Genomic DNA, 23,739 nt, shown 5'->3' with positions numbered 1-23,739 from the left:
TAGTTGCTAAATGTTTACATCTTTTTTTTTTTTTTTTTTTCCCCCTAGTCCTGGAGATCGACTTCTCAGAGCTTGTTCTGGAGGAAATAATTGGCATAGGGGGCTTCGGAAAAGTGTATCGAGCTGTATGGATAGGAGATGAGGTTGCTGTCAAGGCAGCTCGCTATGACCCTGATGAGGACATCAGCCAGACCATTGAGAATGTCCGCCAAGAGGCCAAGCTCTTTGCAATGTTGAAGCATCCCAACATCATTGCCCTCAGGGGCGTGTGTTTGAAGGAACCTAATCTTTGCTTGATCATGGAGTTTGCCCGCGGAGGATCGCTAAATAGAGTGTTGTCTGGTAAAAGGATACCTCCTGACATACTAGTGAACTGGGCAGTACAGATTGCAAGGGGGATGAACTATCTGCACGAGGAAGCAATTGTTCCGATAATTCACCGTGACCTGAAGTCCAGCAACAGTAAGTGCTACACAGTGAACAGCCAGGGTGCTGGAATACGATTTTGGAAAGAAATCATACAAAGAAAAGAGGGGAGTAATGTTAACTTAGTAATCCTTTCTTGTGAACCACTGTATCCTCTAACTCAATCCCAGAGGGGTTTCTTTTTCTACAGTATGGTGCTACAGACAACAGGAAACATGTACATGCTTTCACTTTGTAGAAGCAACTTAAATGATGGATGCAAAACCAACTGTAAATGGAGCATGCTTCTCTAGTACTTCATATATATTCAGTATCTTAGATTTACTGGCATTTCAGCAGATTCCTGTATGTTAGAAAGTCTTGTTGAACTTAAAATGTGTATTCTCCTTCTGCTTTTTGGAAGGATAAATGCTCCTAAGCTTCCATTTTACTTGCTAGATTTTGCTGTGTAGATGACATACAAGCCAGTTTTTCTTATGGGAAATTTTACCCATCCCTGCTGGATTGTAACTTCTCTCTGTTCCTCACAGAGCTGGTGTTGACAGAAACATTAACTTAGGTAAATTAAATGCCCCAGTGGGTGCCCTTGTACACCCAGGACTTCAGCTGATGTTTGTGGTGCTTTACATGGGATGCAGCCGACCCATTAGAGTTTTGGGACTCAACTTTGGTAGTTATGATTCTGGAAGTCATGGTGAATAGCTACTCTGCAATACAAATAGCATTATTGTCTGCTACTCAGGTATTGTTTTTGTGGCATGTCTGTTTTCCTAAACTTAAAATTGTCAAGCACGTGCATAGAATATTATTTGTAAGTGTGGGAGCAAACTGCTGCAGTAGTTTAAAGATCAGCATCTCCTTTCCTGATGCCTGCATGCAGCTGTTTAGTCTTTCTCTCTGCTTGTCTATGTGTAGATGGCAAGAGCAGACACGTACCTGCATGTTGGCTGCAGTGATTTAGATAGGTGTGTTAGCATGAACTCGCTTTATGGCTTTAGTTAATAAGAAGTGCTCTGAACTGGGTGGCGGGGATGCAGACACATGTTCTCTTTTGCTTTGGGGACGGTAACATCTAGCAAAGAGATCTGACAGATGGGTATTTTAATATCTTAAATAGATTCACTAGAGCTAGCATTAACCATTATGGTGCTGTAAATCTCCAGGCTTTGTGGAATCTTCCTATGGTTTTTTTTGACCTCAATTCTTGTGGTAGTTTGTTGTGATATAGTTTTGTTTCCCAACATAGTTTGTTGTGAGGGAAAAATAAAGAAGTATTATTAACTCTTGTTAGTGAGTTTGAAAATAGGAACTAGGAGAGCTTTCAAATTAGTTTCTATAATGTTATTTTTATACTATTAAAGTTTCCCTTTTTGTTAGAGTAAGGCAGTCTTAATGTCTGTAAAAATTTCCTAATATCTAAACCCTTCCTTTACAGATGGCAGTGTATATGGGCATATTGATAAATGTTGTAAAATGAAGGATTAATTGGCTTGGATAATAGATGACTGGCTACATCTGTGAATAAGAAATAGTTACCTTAAAGTGTTGAGCCTTTTCCTCCTTTCCTAAGAAAATATTTACTTGCTTATTTTACTAACAGATCATTAAGACTTTATTACTTAATGCTATCTGAACACTTTTAGGTTTAGAATGAAAGCTATTTCTAAGATAAAAAGCTGTTAGTCCTGGTGTTTCACTGTTTTATTCAGACTGGAGACTGCCAGTTGTGAAAGGGAAACATAGCAACCAGAGATGCAGCCCACCTAGAGGGACACCAGTGCACAGTGTCACCAAACACAGATATGGATGCTAGAAAACATCTGTACTGTCAGCAGCAAGAGTAAATATCTCTTGTCACAGTGAATCAGCAGTATGTAATTGTGCTGCACTGTAAATTGTCGGTGAGAAGTTGAGGATTTTGCTACATATATGACTAGAGTTTTCCTCATTTGGGAGGAAGCAATAATAAAGGAAGAGGGATAATGAGTGGGAATGCTTGTGGAAGAATTCAAAGATGTCCTATGTTTGGAGGGGGTAGGTAGAGAATGTCCATGGTGGTCTTGACCAGATACCATCAGATCTAGCACAGAAATGATGGGTATAGGAAAATTTTAGTCCAGCTAAGTCTACAGACAGCAGTATTATATTTGGGAAACTAAATAAATGTAGGAGCTGGTACTAGGGGAAGGACTTCAGATATTTTAAGGAAAATTCATTGTTTTCCAACTCTGTTCTGAAATAAGATGAATTAGCAACCTCAGGTATGGGCTCTAACTTATTGCAATAGCTGTTTAGTTTGGCAATATAGAGTTCTTTGTTCTGTCCTGTGTGGTGGAAGAGAAATTAAAAAAATGTATACTGTTTTAAACATTTGAAAATATGTGTTCTTTTCTGGATATATCTGTAAAGCAAATGTAATAAATATTATATTGTGCCAATGGTGGAGCTTTTTTGGGGGAGAGGGACTGTTGGTCTTTTCTGTTTGATGGTTTGCTTTGGTTTTCTTTTTTTTTTTTCCCTGAAAGTGTATATTACCTATACATGCAGGTAGACTTAACTCATGGTTATCTGTAGGATAAACAACTTTGGACTGCCAAAGTCATATCCTTCCTGAATACTCTATCACTGCACTGCTGAAATCCCTTTTCCATTATATGTAATAAGCATATTGGAAATTTCTCTGCTTTGTTTTCTATGGAAAGATTTTAAAAGGTTTTTTAAAGCTTAGTGGACTAAGTATGTTATTGCATACTGGTTTATATATGGCTTGCATTTGTTTTGTTTTGCTGATGTACTTGGTTTTCCCAGTTGCTGTAGGTAATTACAAACAGGTTATGTTGTTAGCTTTGTGCCTGTAGAATTATAAGTTTGTAGCATTTTCTTTGCACAAGTTACCACCACCGACCAACTGATAGGTAGTAATGTGTCTATGGAGAAAGGAACAGCTTCTGCTTGCAAGTACTTGGAAAAGATTCTTGCAGACACATTTCTTTCCTGTATGAAACATCTACTGTAGAGCTGTCATGGTAGCATCAGCTGTATCGATCTACTGATTGGTACTGCCTATGTTTAGTAATAGATAGTGATTCTCATACATCTCATGTTGCTTTCAGGCACCAGCTGGGACCTGCACTTCCCATCTGAAGCTGCAGGGTAAGTTTGTGAGTTAGGGACCAAGATGGGGGAGTGGGAAAGAACAGAGCTGCCTTACTTAAAATAAAATTTTCTACTAGAATGGAATAAAACCAGAGAATGCCTTGTTTTCAGATGTCTGCCTATATTTAGGCAGATACAGAACGCATAAGGACCGTACTTCTTGATGAATCTTTTAAGAAGGTCATGTTACATTTTGAACAGCAAAATAAGTCAAGTGGGCACCTTAATACAAGTCTGATAAATTACCCCATTACATATGTATAAGGATTTGAAAAAAAATATCTTTTTTTAATCTAAACTATTGCAGGTTTGTGGGCTTAAATAGTAGGTACCGAAACAACGCCCAGAATAGTTCTCAACATTTCTGATGGCTTAGTAAAGAACATAAGGTTTTGATTGCTTTGGAGGTAACTTTGTCTTGTATAAGGACTGTACTTCAGGGGATTATTTGAAGATTCCAGGAGGTATCCGTTACTGGAGATTCCTCATCAAAAAGCACTCTCCAAACCAATTGTCTGTTTTCCTTCTTTTAACCAAAAAGGTGGATGTTTTTTCTGTTCCATATTTTTTCTTCATTTGTTTCCTCCTTTTCGTTATCATAACTTTACATTTAATGTTAATACATTTAGCCTGTAGGAAAACTGCTCTCTACGTTGTACTGTGTTCGTTTGAGGCAGATTTTTATTGTAGATCTTGAAGATTCTGAGGGCTGCCTGTTTCATAGCTTTGGGGATGCTATCAGGAAATAAGTACATGAAGGTCTTTACAGAACAAATTGCAGACCTGTGATTTATTTTTAGAGACCCTGAAATTCTTTTTCTGAGTGTCAATTCAGTTGGCAGTGAGTCTGGCGAGTCTTTGATTAAAGAGATTTAATTTATTCTGTATGAAAATTAATCTTATTAATCTGACAGAATCCTCTCTGGCTTCTTTTTCTTCTCTTCATCTGGTGATATTGCTAACCTTTCCCTCTTTAGCTGCATGCTGATGCTCCACTGAGCGTGTGTTACAGAATTGGCAGTAGGCCTCTCCCAATGTGAAGCCTCCTGAATAATCTAAATGCTGAGCTATAGGAAAAAAGCAACTAGGAATGCCCACTGAAGTCAACTTCACTGTGTTTAGCACAGCTCTCAGTTTCCCTTTCAGTTATTTGTGGTTTGAGTCTCATTTCTGGACAGAGGAAGGTGCTTGGCATGTGATGCTTGGGATCAAAAAGGGCAGTCATATTGGTTTTAGTGAAGTATTGTAAATAATGAAGCTTGTCCTGTCTGTTTCTATTTGTCTGTTAGTGTTAGATATGCTAGCATTGCTATAGGAATAATGCCGGTTGACTAATACTGCAGAGAACTAGCAAAAGCATATTTGCTCTTTTTTTTGACTGGCTCAGCAAAATACATTTGTTATTTGCACTACATTGGAAGATTTTGCTGAGGGTGTTCATGCCAGTTAGCAAAGTGCTTTACAAAAGTCACCATGTTTGTGTTCCACAAAGTGGCACAGAAGATTAGCAGGAAAGTGACATGGCCAAGGTCGAAGAAAGGGGTAAGGCCAGAGCTCAAAACATACTCCAGCAATTCCGGTTCAGTCAAGTCAGTAGTTCTTCCCTTCTAGTTCTTTGAAGGTGTTCAGCTCGCCTGCTTTTTGGACCACCAAAGTAAGCTACTGGTATCCTGAGATTCAAAGCTCTTGCTTTCTAAAGAATTCCAAACTCTGCTATATCTTTGCTTATTTATTTTATGCAATTGTTAAGCCTTTTTCTATTCATAAAGATGAAAATAGAGCTGACTTCCATGTGGTTTCTGGACAGTTGTTCCTAGAACTTAGCATATTCCTTGTTCTTTATTGGTGTGTGGTTTTTTTTTGTTTTAGTACAGGCAGAATTTAGAAGCAGGGATTCCTTGTGACTACTTCAAATTCAACCCAAGGAGAACAGGACTTGAGTGTTACATACCAGCCTTGATATCTTGTAATTAGTTATTTCGTTCCTTGACAGTATTTGCATCCTGATCTGTATGTTCACAGAGCAGTTTGGAACTCTGCTCTGTTATTACTGCTTCTGGTACTTCTGTGTAATTTGCTGACTAACTCTCCAATGTTGTACCTTCTATCACAGCGGATTTCCTTTGTCAGTGCAATTAAATAAATGTGAGTCATGCTTCGTGTAAAGTGTAGTGAAACTATTTCAATGGCATCTGAATGCTTTACAGTGGGTGAATAATTGAACTGGCCTTAGTTGGGTAGTTCATTGCCCTGTAAGAGGACAGTGATAAAAATGAGGGTTTGGTTTTTTTTTGGTGGGTTTTTTTTGTGGTTTTTTTTTTGTTTGTTTGTTGTTTTTTTGTTGTTGTTTTTTTGTTCTTTTTTTTTTTTAGAGGAGGGGATAACAGCTGGGAGATTAGTTTTATGCAGATGTTTTCCGGTTCAGTTCAGGAGCAAAAGTCAGTAAACCTTTTCTTTTTTTTAAATTTGAAAAGTGTGTACAATAGAAAACAAGCCTTTCAAACAGCCTGAATATACTCCTAAGGGTGAGTAAAGATGACTTTTCAAGTTCTGCCCTTAAGCAATTATCTGATTCTATGGATATGCTATATGATATTGCTAATGGTGTGTAACTCCTAGTTCTGGTTACTCTGCTTATTTCTCTGTCTCCCCAGAGTATCAGCCTTTGTGCTGATACCCAGGTCACCTGTATTGTGGATAAAAAAAATTCCAGATAACTATAATTTTTTGCATGTGGTAGTATGATGATGAAATTCATGCCAGTAATACTACTACTTTTTGTTCAACAGAATGTGTTATTAGTTCAGAAGGTGTAAATTGTACCTTAAAATGATACTATCTTTTAAGTTGTTGAGACACTGGGAATTCACAGAAGTAGAGTGACAGTTTACCTTGTTTTTTTTTTTCCTTTGCTTGTCTAAATTAGAGCAACTACTTTCCTTTCTGAGAGATTTGACAGGTGCTTTTGTGTTGTGGTCTTATTTTCAGTATGTTTTAGTAGACTTCTGAGAGTTCTAAAATAAAAATACATCTCCCATAAAGGGCTTGTTTTAGCTGAGTATGAATTGATATCTTCACTGTTAATTCCAAGGCAAAAATAGGGAGACTTTATGGAAGAAGTTTGATATCCACAAGAACACTTCAGTATTCTCATGCCCACACCAAGTAGCAAAAAGGCAATTTTGTAAATGGAATCCCTCATCTTTATAGACAAGAATGAAAAGAGTTCCTCTCGTTTTTAAGAAATGAAATTGTGACTGATACTTTAAAAAACCTAGCTAATATCCTTTTCATGTTTTTGTGCCACTGCATGTATTTTTCTACAGGGTTCTTTCTGCTCCTAGGAAAAAATAACCAAGAGTTACGACTCTAAGCACTTTCTCCAAATTGTGCATCTGGAACCATAGAACAGATATGAGCAGACCTGAGCACCATCATGCAGGATGTGTACCTAGGTATCTGTGTGCCGCTCCCGTGAATTCACTATCTGACCATCTGCGACAGATGTGGGATAAATCTGTATTTTTCTGAAATTTCTAAGTAGCAAATCAAGAGTGAGAAAAGCCTTGTCGTGGCATTTCCAGGAAGCTAGAATAACTCTTTCAGCTCCACTGTGTGGGTTTTTTTGTGTGTGTGTGTGTTACTCCCATGTCAATAAACTCAATTTGAATTTAGAGGGATTTCTATCAGCAGCTTCACTTCTGCTTTTCTCATCAAACAATTCCTTTCAAAATTTCAACATATCCGAAGGAAACAAACTCACTCTTGAAGCACAGTCTTGCTCTTTGAAGTGATGATTCATCACTTGAGATAGTTCCTTAAGTAATATCCCATTTTGAAGATGGGGCATGTTCCCTTATGACAAGACAAAGCCTCAAGCTGTTGGAAAGAACACAGGATATAGCACGTGATTTTAAGTGGCTACATTTTGACACGTTTACTTTCTGATTCTGGGATAGTTTCAATTGGATTGGTGTGAGGCTGATTTCGAAAACGTTGCCGAAGTTGACTGGTGTATCTGATAATTGCTTCTTAGTTGTCCAACTGCTAATGGAAAGGTGAATTCCGCCTTCCTCAGACCTAAACTTTTTCCAGATATGAAAAAGAAACAGTAACAGAACCTCATGCTCTAAGAAGCCCTCCTATGAGCTATTTGTGTTACTGCCACATGCAGCCCTTCCACTCTGCTTTCTAAAAGCATTGTTATATTGCTCAAACATTTATTATAACACTATTTTTTAATAAAACAAAAATACCCTCCCGAAACACCGAACTTTATCTAATGCACATATAGCTTTCAAATTATTTCTGAAATCCTACATGTGCTTTGAATGCTGTAATACTAAAGTCATGGATGATTTTTAGAGCTACAACCAAAGCTCCTAGTTAGCTGTACAACTTCTTCCTCTGATGCTTCATCAAACAGGCTTCTGGAATTTGCTTTGGCTGTTGAGAAATGTTAAGATTTGCTGTTTGTATTACAACTGGAAACCTTCATTTAAAATGTAAGCATGGCTTCAGCCTTGCTGATTTATAGACTTAGATGTGTAACAAGTGATAATCAGTGTGCCAATAGCTTCATTTACTAGTAACAAGTAAATATTTCTGCCACTAAAATTTTGCTTATTACAACAACTTCTGTGCTTAAATTGGGGATTGCTGGGGGATTCTTGGGGTGCTATAAAGAAGTGCTAGTATATATAAAAGATGGTATATGTAAGGGCAGTGGGATGTATGTCAGCCAGGCCACATGGTCCACTTGCCGCAAAAGTATTACAGGATTTCCTATTGTTTCTCCTCTGAGCATGGGCCTAGGAAGAGATGTCAGAGAGAACAGTCTTTAGTTGCTTTTGACTTTACACTGTTCAAGGATCCTGAAAATAAGAAAAATCCCATAACTTTGATTAATAGAACTAGATATGCCTAATTCTGCTTGTTGGAAGTGTTGACAGTCTTGCCTTGGATTTACTGATTTACTGTTTCTTGTTTGATGTGATCAGTCACATAGTGTCTGGCTTTGATACGATTGTAGTCATCTGGTAACTGGGGAATATTGCTATGGCTTCATCAGGGTACAGTGTAGTCACTTGTACTCTTTGATTTCAGAGTATGCTGGGTCAGAAAACCATCAGGAATTTAACACATCAGAAAGTGAACAACTTTCTGATAGCTTTACTGTATGCACTGTTATCTTGCATGGACTTTCGTGTGCAACAGTGCAGGACTACCCTCTTTCTCAGCAGCTGACTACTTGTTCTACTCCGCTTAATAAAAACTCTTTCAGAGTTTTATGTTTTTATGAAAGAAAGTCTGAATTTCACTGTTATCAGCGGTGGCTTGCTGTTGATTGTGCATTGCAGAGCCTCCTAGCATTTTTTTCTCATGAATAAAAATACACCTCTCTTCCTTTTCTTAAGGTTTTTAATTAAATCTGATTTAAAAAAACAAACCAAACCAAACCAAAAAACCCACCAAAAAAACACAAAGCACTGAAAAGCCCCAGCTTCTGGTGTGGCTTGTGCTGCTGCCTGTGAAGTTTTTGTCGTCTTAACTTCTAGATTGTGGAGTATCAGCCTGTTCTAGGAATGAATAGTACTTGGTGTTACTGACTTTTCATAGAGATGTCCTAATTGAAGCCAAAGCAGAACAGTTCTGTGCGGGTTTTTTTCATCATGAATTTTGTGTTTCTATTTGCCTGGAAATGGCTCCCACTGAACCAGCATTGTTATTAAATCTCTTTTCAGACAGTCTCTTGTGTGACAATTAATGAATGTTATTCATGTGATTCTTCTCTTCCCTTTCCTTTTTTGTCATTGCCTAATACAGTTCTTATTTATTGTGAGCTTTCAAATTGATATGATTTGGCAAAGCACTGTGTTGGGTACAGACGTAATTACATTTTTTTTTACTTGGAGCATTTAACTAGTTACGAAGAGTACAGTAATTCATGCCTGAGCTATAGAAGGTTGTTCCAATGTAAGCAGTGTGGTAGGATTTAAACTGAAACCAGAGCTGAACAGTTCCTTTCTTCCAGGATACTCACGTGAGTGTTCTGCAGGAGCATTTGAAGTGTTTTGTACCAGATCACTAAAGCGATAAGACTTTTTTCAGCTTGGCTAGGTGAAAGGATCGATTCTAAATATATCATGGCTCTGGAGGCCTTTGCTGTCCCCTCCCCCATTAGGCATTAGCTCTTTATAGTTACTGTACTGCATGGCTTAAAATCCAAGAACTGCTGTGCTGTCACATCCATCAGCTCCTCTAGGTTGATAGAAGAGGACAGTCGACCAGCTTTATGGATTTACTGAACCCTCACATGTACCCAATAATTAGAAAGCTTTTGCTTCCAAGGTATATATGTATTTTTAAATGTGTTGTTGCTGGATGGTTACTAATAAAAGAGAGAAAATACTTGTTTATTACTAGAGACAATATTGTATTCTTTGTTTTTCCTTCTAAGATGTGAAATTTTGAGTGAGTCTTAAATGCTATACTCTACAGGATCTTATGCAACACTTAGCCTCCTGCACCACAAACAAATGTTAGAATAAAGATGCAGTCCTACTGAAATGAATGGCAGAGTACTCAACAGAAGGTAGGTAAAGGCTGCATGCAGAAAGCCCGGACTCAGTCCATGTGCAGATCTGTTAATCATTTTAAGTACTCTGAATGCAGGATCAAGAGCAGATTGCTCATTATCTGGATACTTGTGAAGCAAAGCTGTGCAGGCTGACCATGGAAGGTAGAGCTAAAATTGCAAATTAGATTTTGGCAAACCACTGCAATATGATGTCTCATTTTGGAGCGAGTTTTTGAAATCCTTTCCCAAAAGCTTAGTTCTGCCTTCAAGGCAGTATGCCAGTGTACTGACAATAGGACTTATTAATTGAAAAAAGGAACATGTGGCAAGCTGAGTCCCTTGTCCCCTTTGCAATAATGCTGCTTTTTTGACTTGTTAGGCAAATTGCAGACTTACTAGCTAACTTCTGGTTCTCTGAGACCATGATTCACAGAAAATTCAGCAGCATGAAGCAATATATTAAGGGTATCTTTTTCTCTAACATCCAGTATTTCCCACCACCACCATCCGAGCTGAAGTGTATTTTGGGAAGTTTTGCTTATTCGTGGGAGAGGAAGATGCGATTGGAAGAGCATCTTTATGCAAGAGCATTTTGGCTTCATCTATGGATACTTTTCTCCTTCAAATAAGGACTGTTCAAAAACTTTAGGGCTATTGTTAATATTTGCTGTTACTATAGTACCTTCCAATAAGAACCCTGGAGATTTCAGAATGCATTGCATTTCTTCAGAGTACAGTGGAAGTTTTTATTCATTTTTCAGATAAAAGCAAGTATAAAAAGTAGTAATTGGCCCATGGAATAGGCGAAAGATGCTTATCTCATTTTCCTGAATTAGTCTCGCTTTTTCAAAAAATAAATCTACATTTGCATGAATTTCACAGCCTCCCAGTAGTTGAAAGTGTTTTGACTGGAAATAGATCTAGAAGGCTGTCAAAGTGATTTGGACAAAGCAAAGATTATATCTAGATTATAGGGAGATGAGTACAAAAAATACTCTAAACTGAAATTGGCTGCCCCAATTGTGAATTTATAAGGTGTGTGTGTCAGGGAAGAAATTCAAATTTAAGTGTAGTGTTTGTCTTTTAGTCCTCATGGACCCTCTGGCTCAGAGTAGAATTTCTCAGAAAGTACATTCAGAGCTGTCCTAGCTCAGATAACTTTATTCTATGGTGTGAAAAACAAGCCCTAAGAAAAACATATGGAGTTGAGTGAGGAGATTCTTTGTTCAGGACAAGGTTTCCTGTAACAGATTGGCTTGGTTTTGGATACGTTCTGCCGTGAGTGGGTGGGAGAGTCTGGATCCTGTGATATTAATCAGGCTTTTTTCTTCTCTGGCACACCTTCAGCTTCAGTAAACCTTTAGCTGACTTCTGAGACTTGTGTAAAGCAATTTTTTTTTATAAATCTGGAATTGTTCGGAAAGGGAAATATCTGTTTCCTTCAACTCTTGATCTTGAGACTTCTGCTGTATTGCTGGCAGGGAGAAGTTTAATGGTAGTACCTCCTCATACAGGTCTGGATTGGTCTTACATCCTACTATGAAAAAGACTTGCAGCTTTTAGAACCCTTCTCATATTTTGCATTTAAGGATCTTGGAGTGGAAAAGTATTCGTTTCCATAAAGGTTTTACTCTGTTATTTTCTTTTTGTAAAGCTTTTGTACCTGGGATTTGATGGACTGGTATCTGATAGATCTCCTTACAGTACTTGAATTGTCTAAATGGAGGAAGCGGATGCGCTTATGCTTATCCACTCTCTGACAAAACTTTTGCCATTTTGCATTTTGGTAAGTGAAGCCACAGTAAGCTGTTCTGTTTGCAGGATGAAGGAAGAAATAAAATATGTCCAACATTCCCACTCACAATGAGTACTCAACTGCAGCAATGGTCTTTCACACTCCAGCTATGACAGGGTAAGCATTAGTTTCCCTCTTTGTAGCTGCTTGTTGACCTTAGTGCTGTTGAAAGCAGTGGTCATACAGTAACAGATGAGCAAAGGCCTATGAGAAAACAAATCTGGTACTAGGCTGTTGTGTCTATAGATGGCTAAGTTTTTATGGAGTGATCTGCAGAAACACTCAACTGCAGCAAAAATGCATGGTATTATTCTGAGAAAGAAAATACAAGTTAGGTAGAGTTGTGTCATTCTGCGTGAGTTTGAGTTCCTCAGCTGTTTTTCAGCCTTTGAGGTCTTAAGTAGTGGGCTTCTCATTTCTTCTCAGACTAACAAAATCAGAATAGATACAGTGAAGCACTGGGACTAAAGGAGAAATCTAATTGAGTCTGGATGAAAGTATCTGAGACTGGGGAAGAAACTTCATTAAGTCTATGCAGGTAGCTGGATGGCTACTTAATGATTTAAATGTTAGAATTAAATGTTTCTACACAAAGTAAAATAACGAAGATTACATATTTATCCTATTTATAGTCCTTCTTGTCACTCTTACCCACCCATCACTGTTGCTGCCATCTAGCTCTTGGACTGTAAAATGAGCTGATGTGGCTTGAAGGAGACAGATACAGCAAATAATAATGAATAGGAGCTCTTGGGAATGGATGTGAACGGGATGCGCTTGCAGGCTAAATCCTTTTGCTGGAGTTTTTCCTAGTTTCTTGATATGACTGCTTTCCTAGTTCCTGGAATCTTGGATGGCAAAGCATTCAACCCACCGCAGTGCTAATCTTGGTGAAGACTGAAACAGAGCTACTGAACTGCACTGACGCTTACAGATATTCAGATATTTCCACCACCTTTGAGTTTTTCAGGCCTTCTCAACTCTACCTCATCAAGTTGCTGTGTCTGTTTGATAGTTCGCAGTCAGGGCCTCACCTGGGACCTCCTGTCTCTGCCCGCTCTGTCTCTAGGTCTGGGAGCTCCATTTAAGCTCAGGCTAACCTGAAGTATCGTCATAATCAGATTGTCTTACGTTTCTGGCGAACAAACTTCTGATACTTTCTTCAGGTTGTTCTCCTAACCTGTTTCAAAGCACCACTATCCATCCTAGCATGCTAGAAACACTGATAATGCTGGGCATCTCTATGAAGAATTTATAGAGCTTCAAAATATAACAATAGAACACATGAGCTAATGTTACTTTATCACTAGGTAGGAGCCCTGTTGTTTCATGATCTGCCTAGAACTGTAGTGTTTAAATTAAAAAATGGCAGATATGCTGTCACTAAAATACTGACTGTTGTCTCAGTTGGGGAAAAGTTATATGGAAGTTAAATGTGAAGCCAGCAATCATCCATCAAGTCAGTGTAACCCAGTGTACCACAGACAAGAAATCCACGTTTTTTTCCCCCTCCACTAGGGATCCTTGTCTTCTAGCCTGCTCCATTCCACATTTCTTCCTGTATGCTTTCAGTTCTCATTGCACTCTGCCCCTCTCTATTTCATTTTTATTTCTCCCTTCACTTAATGGCTGTAACCACTTTCATCAGGCTTTATGTTCATTAGCTAACAGATTTCTGTTCTTGGGTGCCAGGCTCATTGAGTAGCATCACGCACAGGTAAGTAACTTGGTGTGAACTGTGAGCTGGACTAGACAAGAGACTGTCTTGGATTTTTTTGCAATTTCTTTCCTGTTTCTTCACACACACATGCACACACATATACAGACTTTGGACTGGGAAAGAGAGCATGAAGTTGCTGATGCAGCTGTTGTGAAATATAAGGGTGATGGGGGCAGTTTGGTTAACTTTTGTGGTGGTATTGCAAGGTAATCTTGCTTTCCTTTGGTATTCTGTCATTATCAATTTTTGCCTCTTAAGTCAGGAAGTTCTTTATTTTCTTGGTGTGCTGTGTGCTAAGTAAATTGGGAATACAACAGGAGAGTACTTGAAGCTGAAGCCAGTACAGCCAGAAAATTTTGGTGTGCCTGGCTATTCATACTATTCTGTGCAGTACACAGCAGCCCCTTTCCTCTACCTTCATATATAAAAATATCCTGGTTTTGCTATGGGTCATCACACTACAGTAGTTCCTCCCTGAATGTTGTTCTGCTTCTGAAGTGATGAGTCAGTTTTTAGTACAAATAAAGCAAGGGAGTATTCTGTTCAGTGCTACGCTATGCAGATAAACCTAATCCTTTCTCTAAGCTGAGCAACCAGAAAAAGATAATTATATGACCGTATTTTGCTGCCTTCTCACTTCATTTTGACAGTGGGATGAAATGAGGAGCTACTTCCTACCAGTTCTTTGATGTTACTAACAACTGGATCAGCACAGGTTAAAGTGTTTATTTTTCCCCACTTGCTCTTTCCCACTACTTTCACCCACTGGAGATTAAGAATGCTGTCCTAACTGTCCAAAAGTGTAGCTGAAAACTAAAATAACCCTCCCAAAAGAAACGAGCAAAAAATCTGACAGTGTTACTGCCTTCCAGAGCACATTTGTGTTTGTGAGAGGAGGTTATAATGTGTCTTCTGGCTCTGCTGGTGTAATATGAGCAGAACAGAGAATTAGAACAGCAACTGTTAATTTTGTTGCCAAAACAAATTTTCTTAATTTCCCTTGTGAAAACTTTCCTTCTGTGAAAGTAATCTACCTCTTTAAACTGCCTTTTCATACATACTGGAGGTAGTATGGTGCTGGATGAAAAACAGGACGTGTATTACTGAGGTTTTATAAAAGGACCAACTTAGAACCTAAGTAAAGCTTTATCATGTTTGCTTAGTGATTGAATTGAAAGATTCAGTGCAGATGGTTTATCTGTTTATGTAGGGTAAAGGAGTATGTTTGGAAGAAGAGTGGATGAGTTTCGGAAGTACATGGGTCAGGATTAAAGGGAGGGCAGAGACCCCTGACATTATAGTGGGGGTCTGTTACGGGCCACCTGACCAGGAAGACTGAGTGGAGGAGGCCCTCAGTAGACTGATAGGAGCAGCCTCATGTTTACAAGCCCTGGTACTCATGGGGGACTTCAACCACTCCGGTATCTGTTGGAGGGACAACACAGCAGAGCATAAGCAATCCAAAAGGTTCCTGAAATGCATTCATAATAACTTCCTTCTCCAAGTGATAGAGGAGGCAATGAGGAGAGGTGCTATGCTTGACCTTGTTCTTACCAACAGGGAGGGGCTGGTGGGGAATGTGAAGCTCAAGGGTAGCCTTGACTACAGTGACCATGAAATGATGTTCAAGATCCTTAGGGCAGCGAGGAGGGCGCACAGCAAGCTCACTACCCTGGACTTCAGGAGAGCACACTTTGGCCTCTTGGCAGAGTACCATGGGATAGAACCCTGGAAGGAAGAGGGACTCGGGAAAGCTGGTTAATATTCAAGGATCACCTCCTCCAACTCGGGAACAATGCTTCCCAACAAAGAGGAAGTCAGGCAAAAAACACCAGGAGACCTGCATGGATGAACAAGGAGCTCTTGAACAAACTCAGACACAAAAAGGAAGCCTACAGAGGGTGGAAGAAAGAATAGGTAGCCTGGGAGGAATACAGAGAAGTTGTCCGAGCAGATAGGGATCAAGTTAGAAAAGCTAAAGCCCTGACAGAATTAAATCTGGCCGGGGACATCAAGGGCAACAAGAAAGGCTTCTATAGGTATGTCAGTGATAAAAGGAAGACCAGGGAAAACGTAGGCCCTCTCCGGAAGGAAACAGGAGGCCTGGTTACCCAGGACATGGAGAAGGCTGAGGTACTCAATGACTTCTTTGCCTCAGTCTTCACTGGAAAGAGCTCTAGCCACATCACCCAAGTTGCAGATAGCAAAGGCAGGGACTGGGAGAATGAAAAACCGCTCACTGTAGCGTAAGATCAGGTTTGAGACCATCTAAGGAACCTGAAGGTGCACAAGTCCATGGGACCTGATGAGATGCATTTGTGAGTCCTGAGGGAACTGGCAGATGAAGTTGCTAAGCCTCTATCCATCGTATTTGAGAAGTTGTGGCAGTTTATTTCCCACTGACTGGAAAAGGGAACATAATGCTCATTTTTAAGAAGGGAAACAAGGAAGACCCAGAGACCTACAGACCAGTCAGTCTCTCTCACCTCTGTGCCTGGCAAGATAATGGAGCAGATCCTCCTGGAAACCATGCTAAGGCACATGGAAAATAAGGAGGTGATTGATGACAGCCAATATGGCTCCACTAAGGGCAAATTGTGCCTGACCATTTTGGTGGCCTTCTATGATGGGATTACAGCATTGGTGGATAAGGGAAGAGCACCTGATGTCCTCTGTCTGGACTTGTGCAGGACAGTGTCAAATGCTTTGCACAATGTCCTTGTCTGTAAACTGAAGAGACATGAATTTGACGGCTGGACCACTCAGTGGATAAGGAACTGGCTAGATGGTTGCACTTAGAGTTGTGGTCAATGGCTTGATGTCCAAGTAGAGATCAGTGACGAGTGGTGTTCCTCAGGGGCCAGTACTGGGACTTGTGCTGTTCAACGTCTTTGTCAGCAACATGGACAGTGGGATAGAGTGCACCATTGGCAAGTTTGATGATGACACTGGAGGGAAGGGATGCCATCCAGAGGGACCTTGACAGGCTGGAGAGGTGGGCCCGTGCCAACCTCATGAAGTTCAACCAGGCCAAGTGCAAGGTCCTGCACCTGGGTCGTGGCAATCCCAGACACAAATACAGACTAGGCAGAGAATGGATTGAGAGCAGCCTTGAGGAGAAGGACTTGAGGGTGCTGGTTGATAAGAAGCTCAACATGACCCAGCAATGTGCGATTGCAGCCCAGTAAGCCAACTGCATACTGGGCTGTATCACAGCTACTCTGCTCTTGTGAGACCTTGCCTGGAGTACTACATCCAGCTCTGGGGTCCCCAGTGTAAGAAGGACGTGGACCTATTGCAGTGAGTCCAGAGGAGGGCCGTGAAGATGATCAGAGGGCTGGAGCACCTCTCCTATGAATACAGGCTGAGGGAGTTGGGGTGGTTCAGCTTGGAGAAGAGAAGGCTCTGGACAGATGTTACAGCAGCATTCCAGTACATAAAGGGAGCCTACGAGAAGGCTGAAGAGGAACTTTTTACTTTTTTACAAGGGCATGTAGTGATAGGACAAGGAGTAATGGCTTTAAACTAGAAGAGGGTAGGTTCAGATTAGATATAAGGAAGAAATTCTTTACTGTGAGAGTGGTGAGGCACTGGAACAGGTTGCCCGGAGAAGCTGTGGATGCACCATCCCTGGAAGTGTTGAAGGCCAGGCTGGATGGGGCTTTGAGCAACCTGATCTAGTAGAAGGTGTCCCTGCCCATGGCAAAGGGGTTGGAACTAGATGATCTTTAAGGTCCCTTCCATCTGAAATCATTCTATGAAAGGGATAGAAATATGTATATTCTGGCTGAAGAGAAGAGATCCAGACCAATTAGTCCTTCTAGCATAACTGGAAAGAGGAAAAAACATGTTGTAATAGAAATAAGTTAAGTGGAATTAAGAATGTATCAACAATGCAGTTATTGGCACTGGAACACCATTATAAAGTTGAGAGTATTCCCAAAACAAAGTTTGCTCAGCAGTTTTAAACTTCTTACTGCAATGGCTAAGAAGCAGGAGTGATGCTGACATATTGGATGTAGTTTACCCAGCTATCTTAGGGTTTTCTTAAACTGTAGGTACAAGTAGATCAAAGGATATACGGCTTTATACTCCTATCTTGACCTTGTCATGGTGTATTTGTATATCTGATCTCATGTCTTTCTGGTAGATACTTGATTAATTAAAATACAGCTGTTTAATATCAAGAAACGAGGTCCTCCTTGCATTAAAGCTTTGTGTGTTTGACAAAGATATTCACCATTTACTTTTCCATTGATTCAGTAATCATTAAGGTGAGTGGTGCAAGATACAGTAAATTATGACTTCCAGCTGCCTTTGTGGGCCAAGGGGCAGTTTTAATTAAGACTCATTTAATAGTAGTACTAGTTTGACTTACATTAGCTGTCCTACTAATAGAACAATATATTTCTGAAAACATAATTTTAAAAAAGTTCAGAGCACTGTGGTAATCTTGCAACTATGAGTAAATTGGTTTTCACCAGATGGCTCTCTAACATCTGGTGTGTTGGGGAGCTTCTCTAATTAAAATTGCTTACTTACACCAAACCACAGAGATTCATGAGGTTTGAGTTGAGGCACTTAGCACAGATGTGCCTCTAGTCAAGAGAGTAATTCAGAGCGTGTATATTAGACTTAAGCTTAGAATCCCCTTCGGGAGAGTTTATGTCTTTGCTAACTATGGTAGGAGACTAGGAAGACTGCCTTCTGAGATGCTGTGAGTTTGTTTCATCCAAGTCAGCTTTCACGGGAACGATCCATGAGGATGGAGGAGTGGGGAGAAAAGAGAAGTTTGCCTTTCAAACGTGTGAGGCTGTAGGTCGGTGTGCATCTATTTCATGCATGTAAGAAAGAACTTCATCTCTATTGAAATGTTTGTCACTTGCCTCCAGGGCAGCCCTTCCGTAGTCTTACGTTATAGTTTATGGCACAGTTGAAACTTGGCTAGTATTTAATATGTTATTTTTTTGAACTCTAGTCTGTATTCCTTCCGAATTAATTTGATTCTCTGTTTTGCCTACTTAGAACTAACCAGTGGTTTTGGGTACTAGTACAGGATGTCTGCAGTAATGAAATTTAAGCTGCAGGTTTCAGTGTTTTCACTGCAGCGATTTCTCCTTCTGAAAGGACATAGAACAGTCCTAGGTACATAATAGTACCAATCCTAAACGTACTAGTGAAAGTTCAGTGTTCTAACATGAACTCCACGGTTGGAACCATTCTTCAAGGTCTCATTAGACCAACAGCAGCCTTAACTCTGTCCTTCTATTAAATAATCCTGCACTGACTAGTGCGCCACGGAGCAGGCATCTCCGTAATGACTTGTGATGACAAGACAGAACTGAAGATCCAGTAGTAGCAACTATGTGAAGGCTGAAGCATATAGTGGTATTTTAGAAATCTTAATCAAGTTGCTTTTAGTATTGCTTTGAATACTAAGGCAGATGGTTTTGTCTTTCTGGTAAAGTATAATAACGTGGAATGGGGTGGAGGAGGAGGAAGAGCTGACTCAGTGTCAGATACCATTGTGTCAGCCATACTTCAGTGGGCCTGTTTCTGTGAGCTCTATTTTCAGTACAAATCTTTGTTTTAGCAGCAAAAAAACATGAGTTGGCCCTGGCTTTAGGAAAAAAAACCCTCATTCTTGATGTCACTGATACACAACTGTGGCTAATGAAACTGAGAATCATCCCCTTTGGGATCTGTTATCACTGTGAGCTGTGTAATTCTAAAGACTTGCTTACTTTCAGTAAGACTGACAGCCTGCTAGCTATTAATACATATACAAAATGATACTTAAACTGGAAAAAGTAAACTGGCTTCATCTGACCTCAAGAAGTTGATTTCCATTGCTACTTCCAGCTCTGCTAGAAAAGCTGCTAGCTCAAATTGCAGACAAGGATAAGATGATCTTGGGTGCATCATCAGTGATTATTACTCCTGAAAGCACACATGTTCATGAAACCCTTAACCTAAAGCTGCTAACAATTTTTAATCCTAGTTTAAGCCATCATGCTTTGCTTTGCACATGCAGTATGCAAATAAATGGTATTGGTGATTTGCTATATTAAGTTGTTTTGCTGTAGCAGTTGGATTTTCAAACTGTCTGAATGTGCTTATAATTTCTGGTTTGCTTCGCCGGTCTCTTTTGCACACTGCCAGTTGGCTCCTACCCGTGCTAAGATCAGCTTTTAACCTGTGCTGCAGAGGAAAAAAGATACTTCTAAGTAGTTAGTAGTAGTACATAGCATACCTTCATCTACAACTTGGCTGGCTCTGTGCCTGCACACAGGAAGAGATTTCTTGCATGGGCCCTGCTGGAATGGGCAAACGATGCTCCACCACTAACAAGCTGACACACATTCTGCATGTTCCTGCTGATTCAGCTCTCATTCTTCCCCGGTTGTCTGAAAACTAGACCCAGTATCTTTACTGCCAAACAATTTATCTTTTTAAGACTAGGAATGTGAAAAAAATTTAATTAAATTCTCTACTTTTTTTTAGCCTCTTTATCTCATGCATATCTTTTAAATCAACAGACCAGAATGAGAAGGTTTACTGCTCCTGTAGATAAGCTGTGGTTTTCGTGTAGGTGCTCTATATTTGTGTCTGAATTTTTTTTTTTTTGTTAGGCTGATCATCTGGCCACTGTTAGCTCTGTTGTGAGTGATCAAATATATTCAAAGATGGGAAGGTATGTTACACCACTCTGTAAGTGTAGGGAGTATGTTGCTTATTTGTGTTTCGTATTGTGGTAGGCTAGTATGAGTGCAGAAGAAACAGCACTGGCAGAAGAGAAATTGCACTCCAAGTATTAAACAAGAGGTAATAACTGGTTGTAGGTAAAGCTCACAAGCAAATGAGGCCCTGTTGATTAGCATGAATAGAATGCATTTGCAGTGTCCTAGCAACCTGGCTTGTGTTCTCCATAAAAGAGATTTTTAAGGAGGAAACTGAAAGGAATTAATATTTCACCAATTTACAAGATTCTTTATTGAAATCCAAGCAAATGCAAGAAGAATAGTCAAGGTTTTCGGTTTTCAAATCTGACAGATGGGCTAGGAAGATTCTTAGCCATTACAAACGAGCCTGTTGATACTGACCAAGAGAAGGAGAACTGCAACAGATGCTGGAGAGAGAGAGATTATTCTTAAAATTAATTTTTACAATTTTGAGTTTTAGGATTATTATCCCAAGCAGTTCTTACAAGGAAATAGAAGGGGAGCCAAGGATGTAACTAAGGAATCAAGGACTTGCAATAAATCCAGCTCTTCCATTGCCCTTTTCTGGTCTTTTGTCATGGTAATTTGTCTCACTTAGCCTACATCTAACAAAAGAACAAGTTCATGGATACAAAAGATCTGTGTAAGTACTAATTATTTTGTTAGAACTTAATACAAATTAAGGTAATTAGATTTAAATAACCTCTTGCCGGGAAGGTGTGTATAACACAACTGTGACACCTCGCTCTCTGTCCTGCTATTGAGATCATTTAGACAGAATATGATCTACCTCGTGAACAACAAATTTGCTTGTTGCTCATTGTGCTTTTGGAGGGAAGCAAAAAAAAAATACCCTAAATGCATGTTTTCATGTTTCCAAGTTTTACTTTACATTTACAACTCCACTGTGTATCTACATACTACTACATTTTCATTTAAAATTAGATTCTATTATTCTGCCAGCTCTTTAGGCAGAGTGTGTATATGCTAGAAGAAGAAACTTAGAATGTGTTATCTAGGAAGTTTTTAACTCTTGTAATCAATGAGCAATTTGTTAGCAATTTCTCTTAGCAGTTCTTCAGCTGCTAGAAAGAAGGAGAAAAGTTAGGTTTGCTAGAAGAGGCACAAAGGAAGCCTTCTTCTGTACCTTTGTTTCTTGTGGTGGTTCTGTTCTACACTGAAGTGTGGCTCTAAAAATACACATCCTTTTGCTCAAATGAAGACAATAGTGACTCTAGGCCTCAAACTCCTCCTTCCTCTACAATTAGAAAAATTGAGTGTTCAGTAATGTCAGAAAGGAATTTTGCAAAAGAGGTAAGAATGTGTATTACTTATTTTGCAGAAGGGTTGAACTAACACTTTTGGCTTTTATTTCATGGGAAATCCCATTTTGATTATTGGAGGGAAGTATGAGAACGTGCCCCCCCGCCCCACCCGCGCCCCAAAAAAGTTGTATTAGCTTGAGATTGATACTTGAGTCTTGTCATGAACTGAAAAATGGTCCTGAAGATCATTTTTGTATGTACTGTAATTTTTGCAATGCTTTTGCCTCTTATAGGGTTCATTATGATCTGGGATTGGTTGTGGAGGTTTTTTTTTTCTTTTTGCAATTCATACACACATAGAGAGGGGAAAAAATCCCCTCTTGTATTCTAAGAACCTGTATCTGTAATAACATTGGAAACAGAGTAGCTGCATAGTGGTGGTGTGTTAGTGACTTGGTGCCTTTTGCTGTGAAGTAATTGGACTAATGGTAATACAAGTATTTTTTTCTTTGCAGCCTTTTACAAAGTGGCTGAAAATAATTTCACAAGCTTATGGCTATTTTAGTTATGGAAGTTTAGTGTCCTATTTTATTCTATTCCTCATGTTACATTGCTGGCGCAACTTGTGTGGTCACTTTACATGAAGGTGAAGAAGATAATGAGGTGCTGCTAAAGCAAAGTGGGTACTTCTGGCCCCTGCTTTGCACTCATTGCACAATGATGTGACAGTACGGGTTTCTGGGTGAAGAGGAATATGTGCCTTACACCAAAGCATTCTTCAGTTCTGCCTCAAGGTTTTTTTAAAAGTACTTTGGGTATAGACTCCTTTGGCACTGAAACATGGTAGAAACTTTGGCAGTTACTAAACATAGTTTTGTAATGATAGGGGAGGGAATCTGTAACATGGTGGTGTATATGAAGTCTTGCATTGGGCATGTTATTACTGATCATCAATCTTTTTTTTTTTTTTTTGTAATTGTGACTTGAAAATCCTTCTGTGTACATAGAGCTTCCATTCCTAACATATTTACATGAAGAGTATATCCAGCTTGTGTGTGTATCTGGATTTTTAAAAAAGTCTAAGCAGTTCAAGAAAAAGATGCTATTACTGGCTTGCTGGGAGAGGATTAATTAGGAAATGTCTTCCCTTATCTGGATTTCTAGAAGTTACAGTGGTTCACTTCCTCTTATCAGAGAATTATTATACAGAATGACACTAGGCATTATATTAAATAATTATGTTATTATCTATTTGTTGTCTGGGGCTTGATATTTTGGTTAAATTTGAAGTTGTTTGCTAGACAACTGTTCACTTCTCAGATTAAGGGATCAGCTTGAAATAACTTGTAATGGAGTGTGGTATGTCTGAATAACTAAAAGTCAGGGAGAATCTTGGAAAACTGGGAGATCTCCAGGAAGATCTTTTTTTTGCATAAATACTAGCTTTACTCTGCATACCTTTTATTTCCCCCCCTCCCTTTTCTCTAGTACTGATACTCGAAAAGGTGGAAAATGGAGATCTGAGCAACAAGATATTGAAGATCACGGATTTCGGCTTGGCCAGGGAATGGCATAAAACTACCAAAATGAGCGCAGCTGGAACATATGCCTGGATGGCTCCTGAGGTCATCCGCTCCTCCATGTTCTCCAAAGGCAGCGATGTGTGGAGGTATTGATTTGGCATTAAGTGATTGGATATTAAAGAGTAACTAGACCTTCCAGGAAACCTCTTTTGTGGATAAGAATGAGTAATGGTGAACTAAATATTAAAATTCAAGTCTTAAGAAAACTTTACCCACCAGCTTTCCATCTATCAGATTCTCAGACTACTTTGTATTAACTGTAAACTTTTTTTTTTTTTTACTGTAGAAAGTGGTGGACCAGCTCCTGCATGCCTCTTTTTGTTGTTCTATAGATTTACATTTAGATTATCCCAGGATTCGTAATCCCAATTCCCTCTGCTTTATCTAAAACAAACTTTTTGTGCTTATCTGGCTATTGGCTAACATAATCAAAGGCCATAAAACAGTCTGTGAAGTACTTAGATTACTACCAAAACATGAAATGATCTTACT

The 23,739-nt window shown here is 39.4% G+C and overlaps 1 protein-coding gene across 1 annotated transcript in view; it reads left to right on the top strand.

Annotated features, from left to right (window-relative positions):
• The window catches only part of MAP3K9 (mitogen-activated protein kinase kinase kinase 9), a 52,710-nt gene that overhangs the window by 5,730 nt on the left and 23,241 nt on the right, over nucleotides 1-23,739 (top strand). Inside the window, exons 2-3 of the mRNA XM_086748718.1 lie at nucleotides 49-462; nucleotides 23,153-23,333. Of these exons, the coding sequence (XP_086604844.1) occupies nucleotides 49-462; nucleotides 23,153-23,333 (595 nt within the window). The remainder of the gene's footprint in view (nucleotides 1-48; nucleotides 463-23,152; nucleotides 23,334-23,739) is intronic.

Source organism: Chlamydotis macqueenii, chromosome 5 (genome assembly GCF_036417535.1).
Source record: "Chlamydotis macqueenii isolate bChlMac1 chromosome 5, bChlMac1.mat, whole genome shotgun sequence".
Classification (NCBI taxonomy): Eukaryota; Metazoa; Chordata; class Aves; order Otidiformes; family Otididae; genus Chlamydotis; species Chlamydotis macqueenii.
The sequence above is the reverse complement of the archived record's forward strand: the minus strand, read 5'-3'. Positions and strand labels throughout refer to the sequence as shown.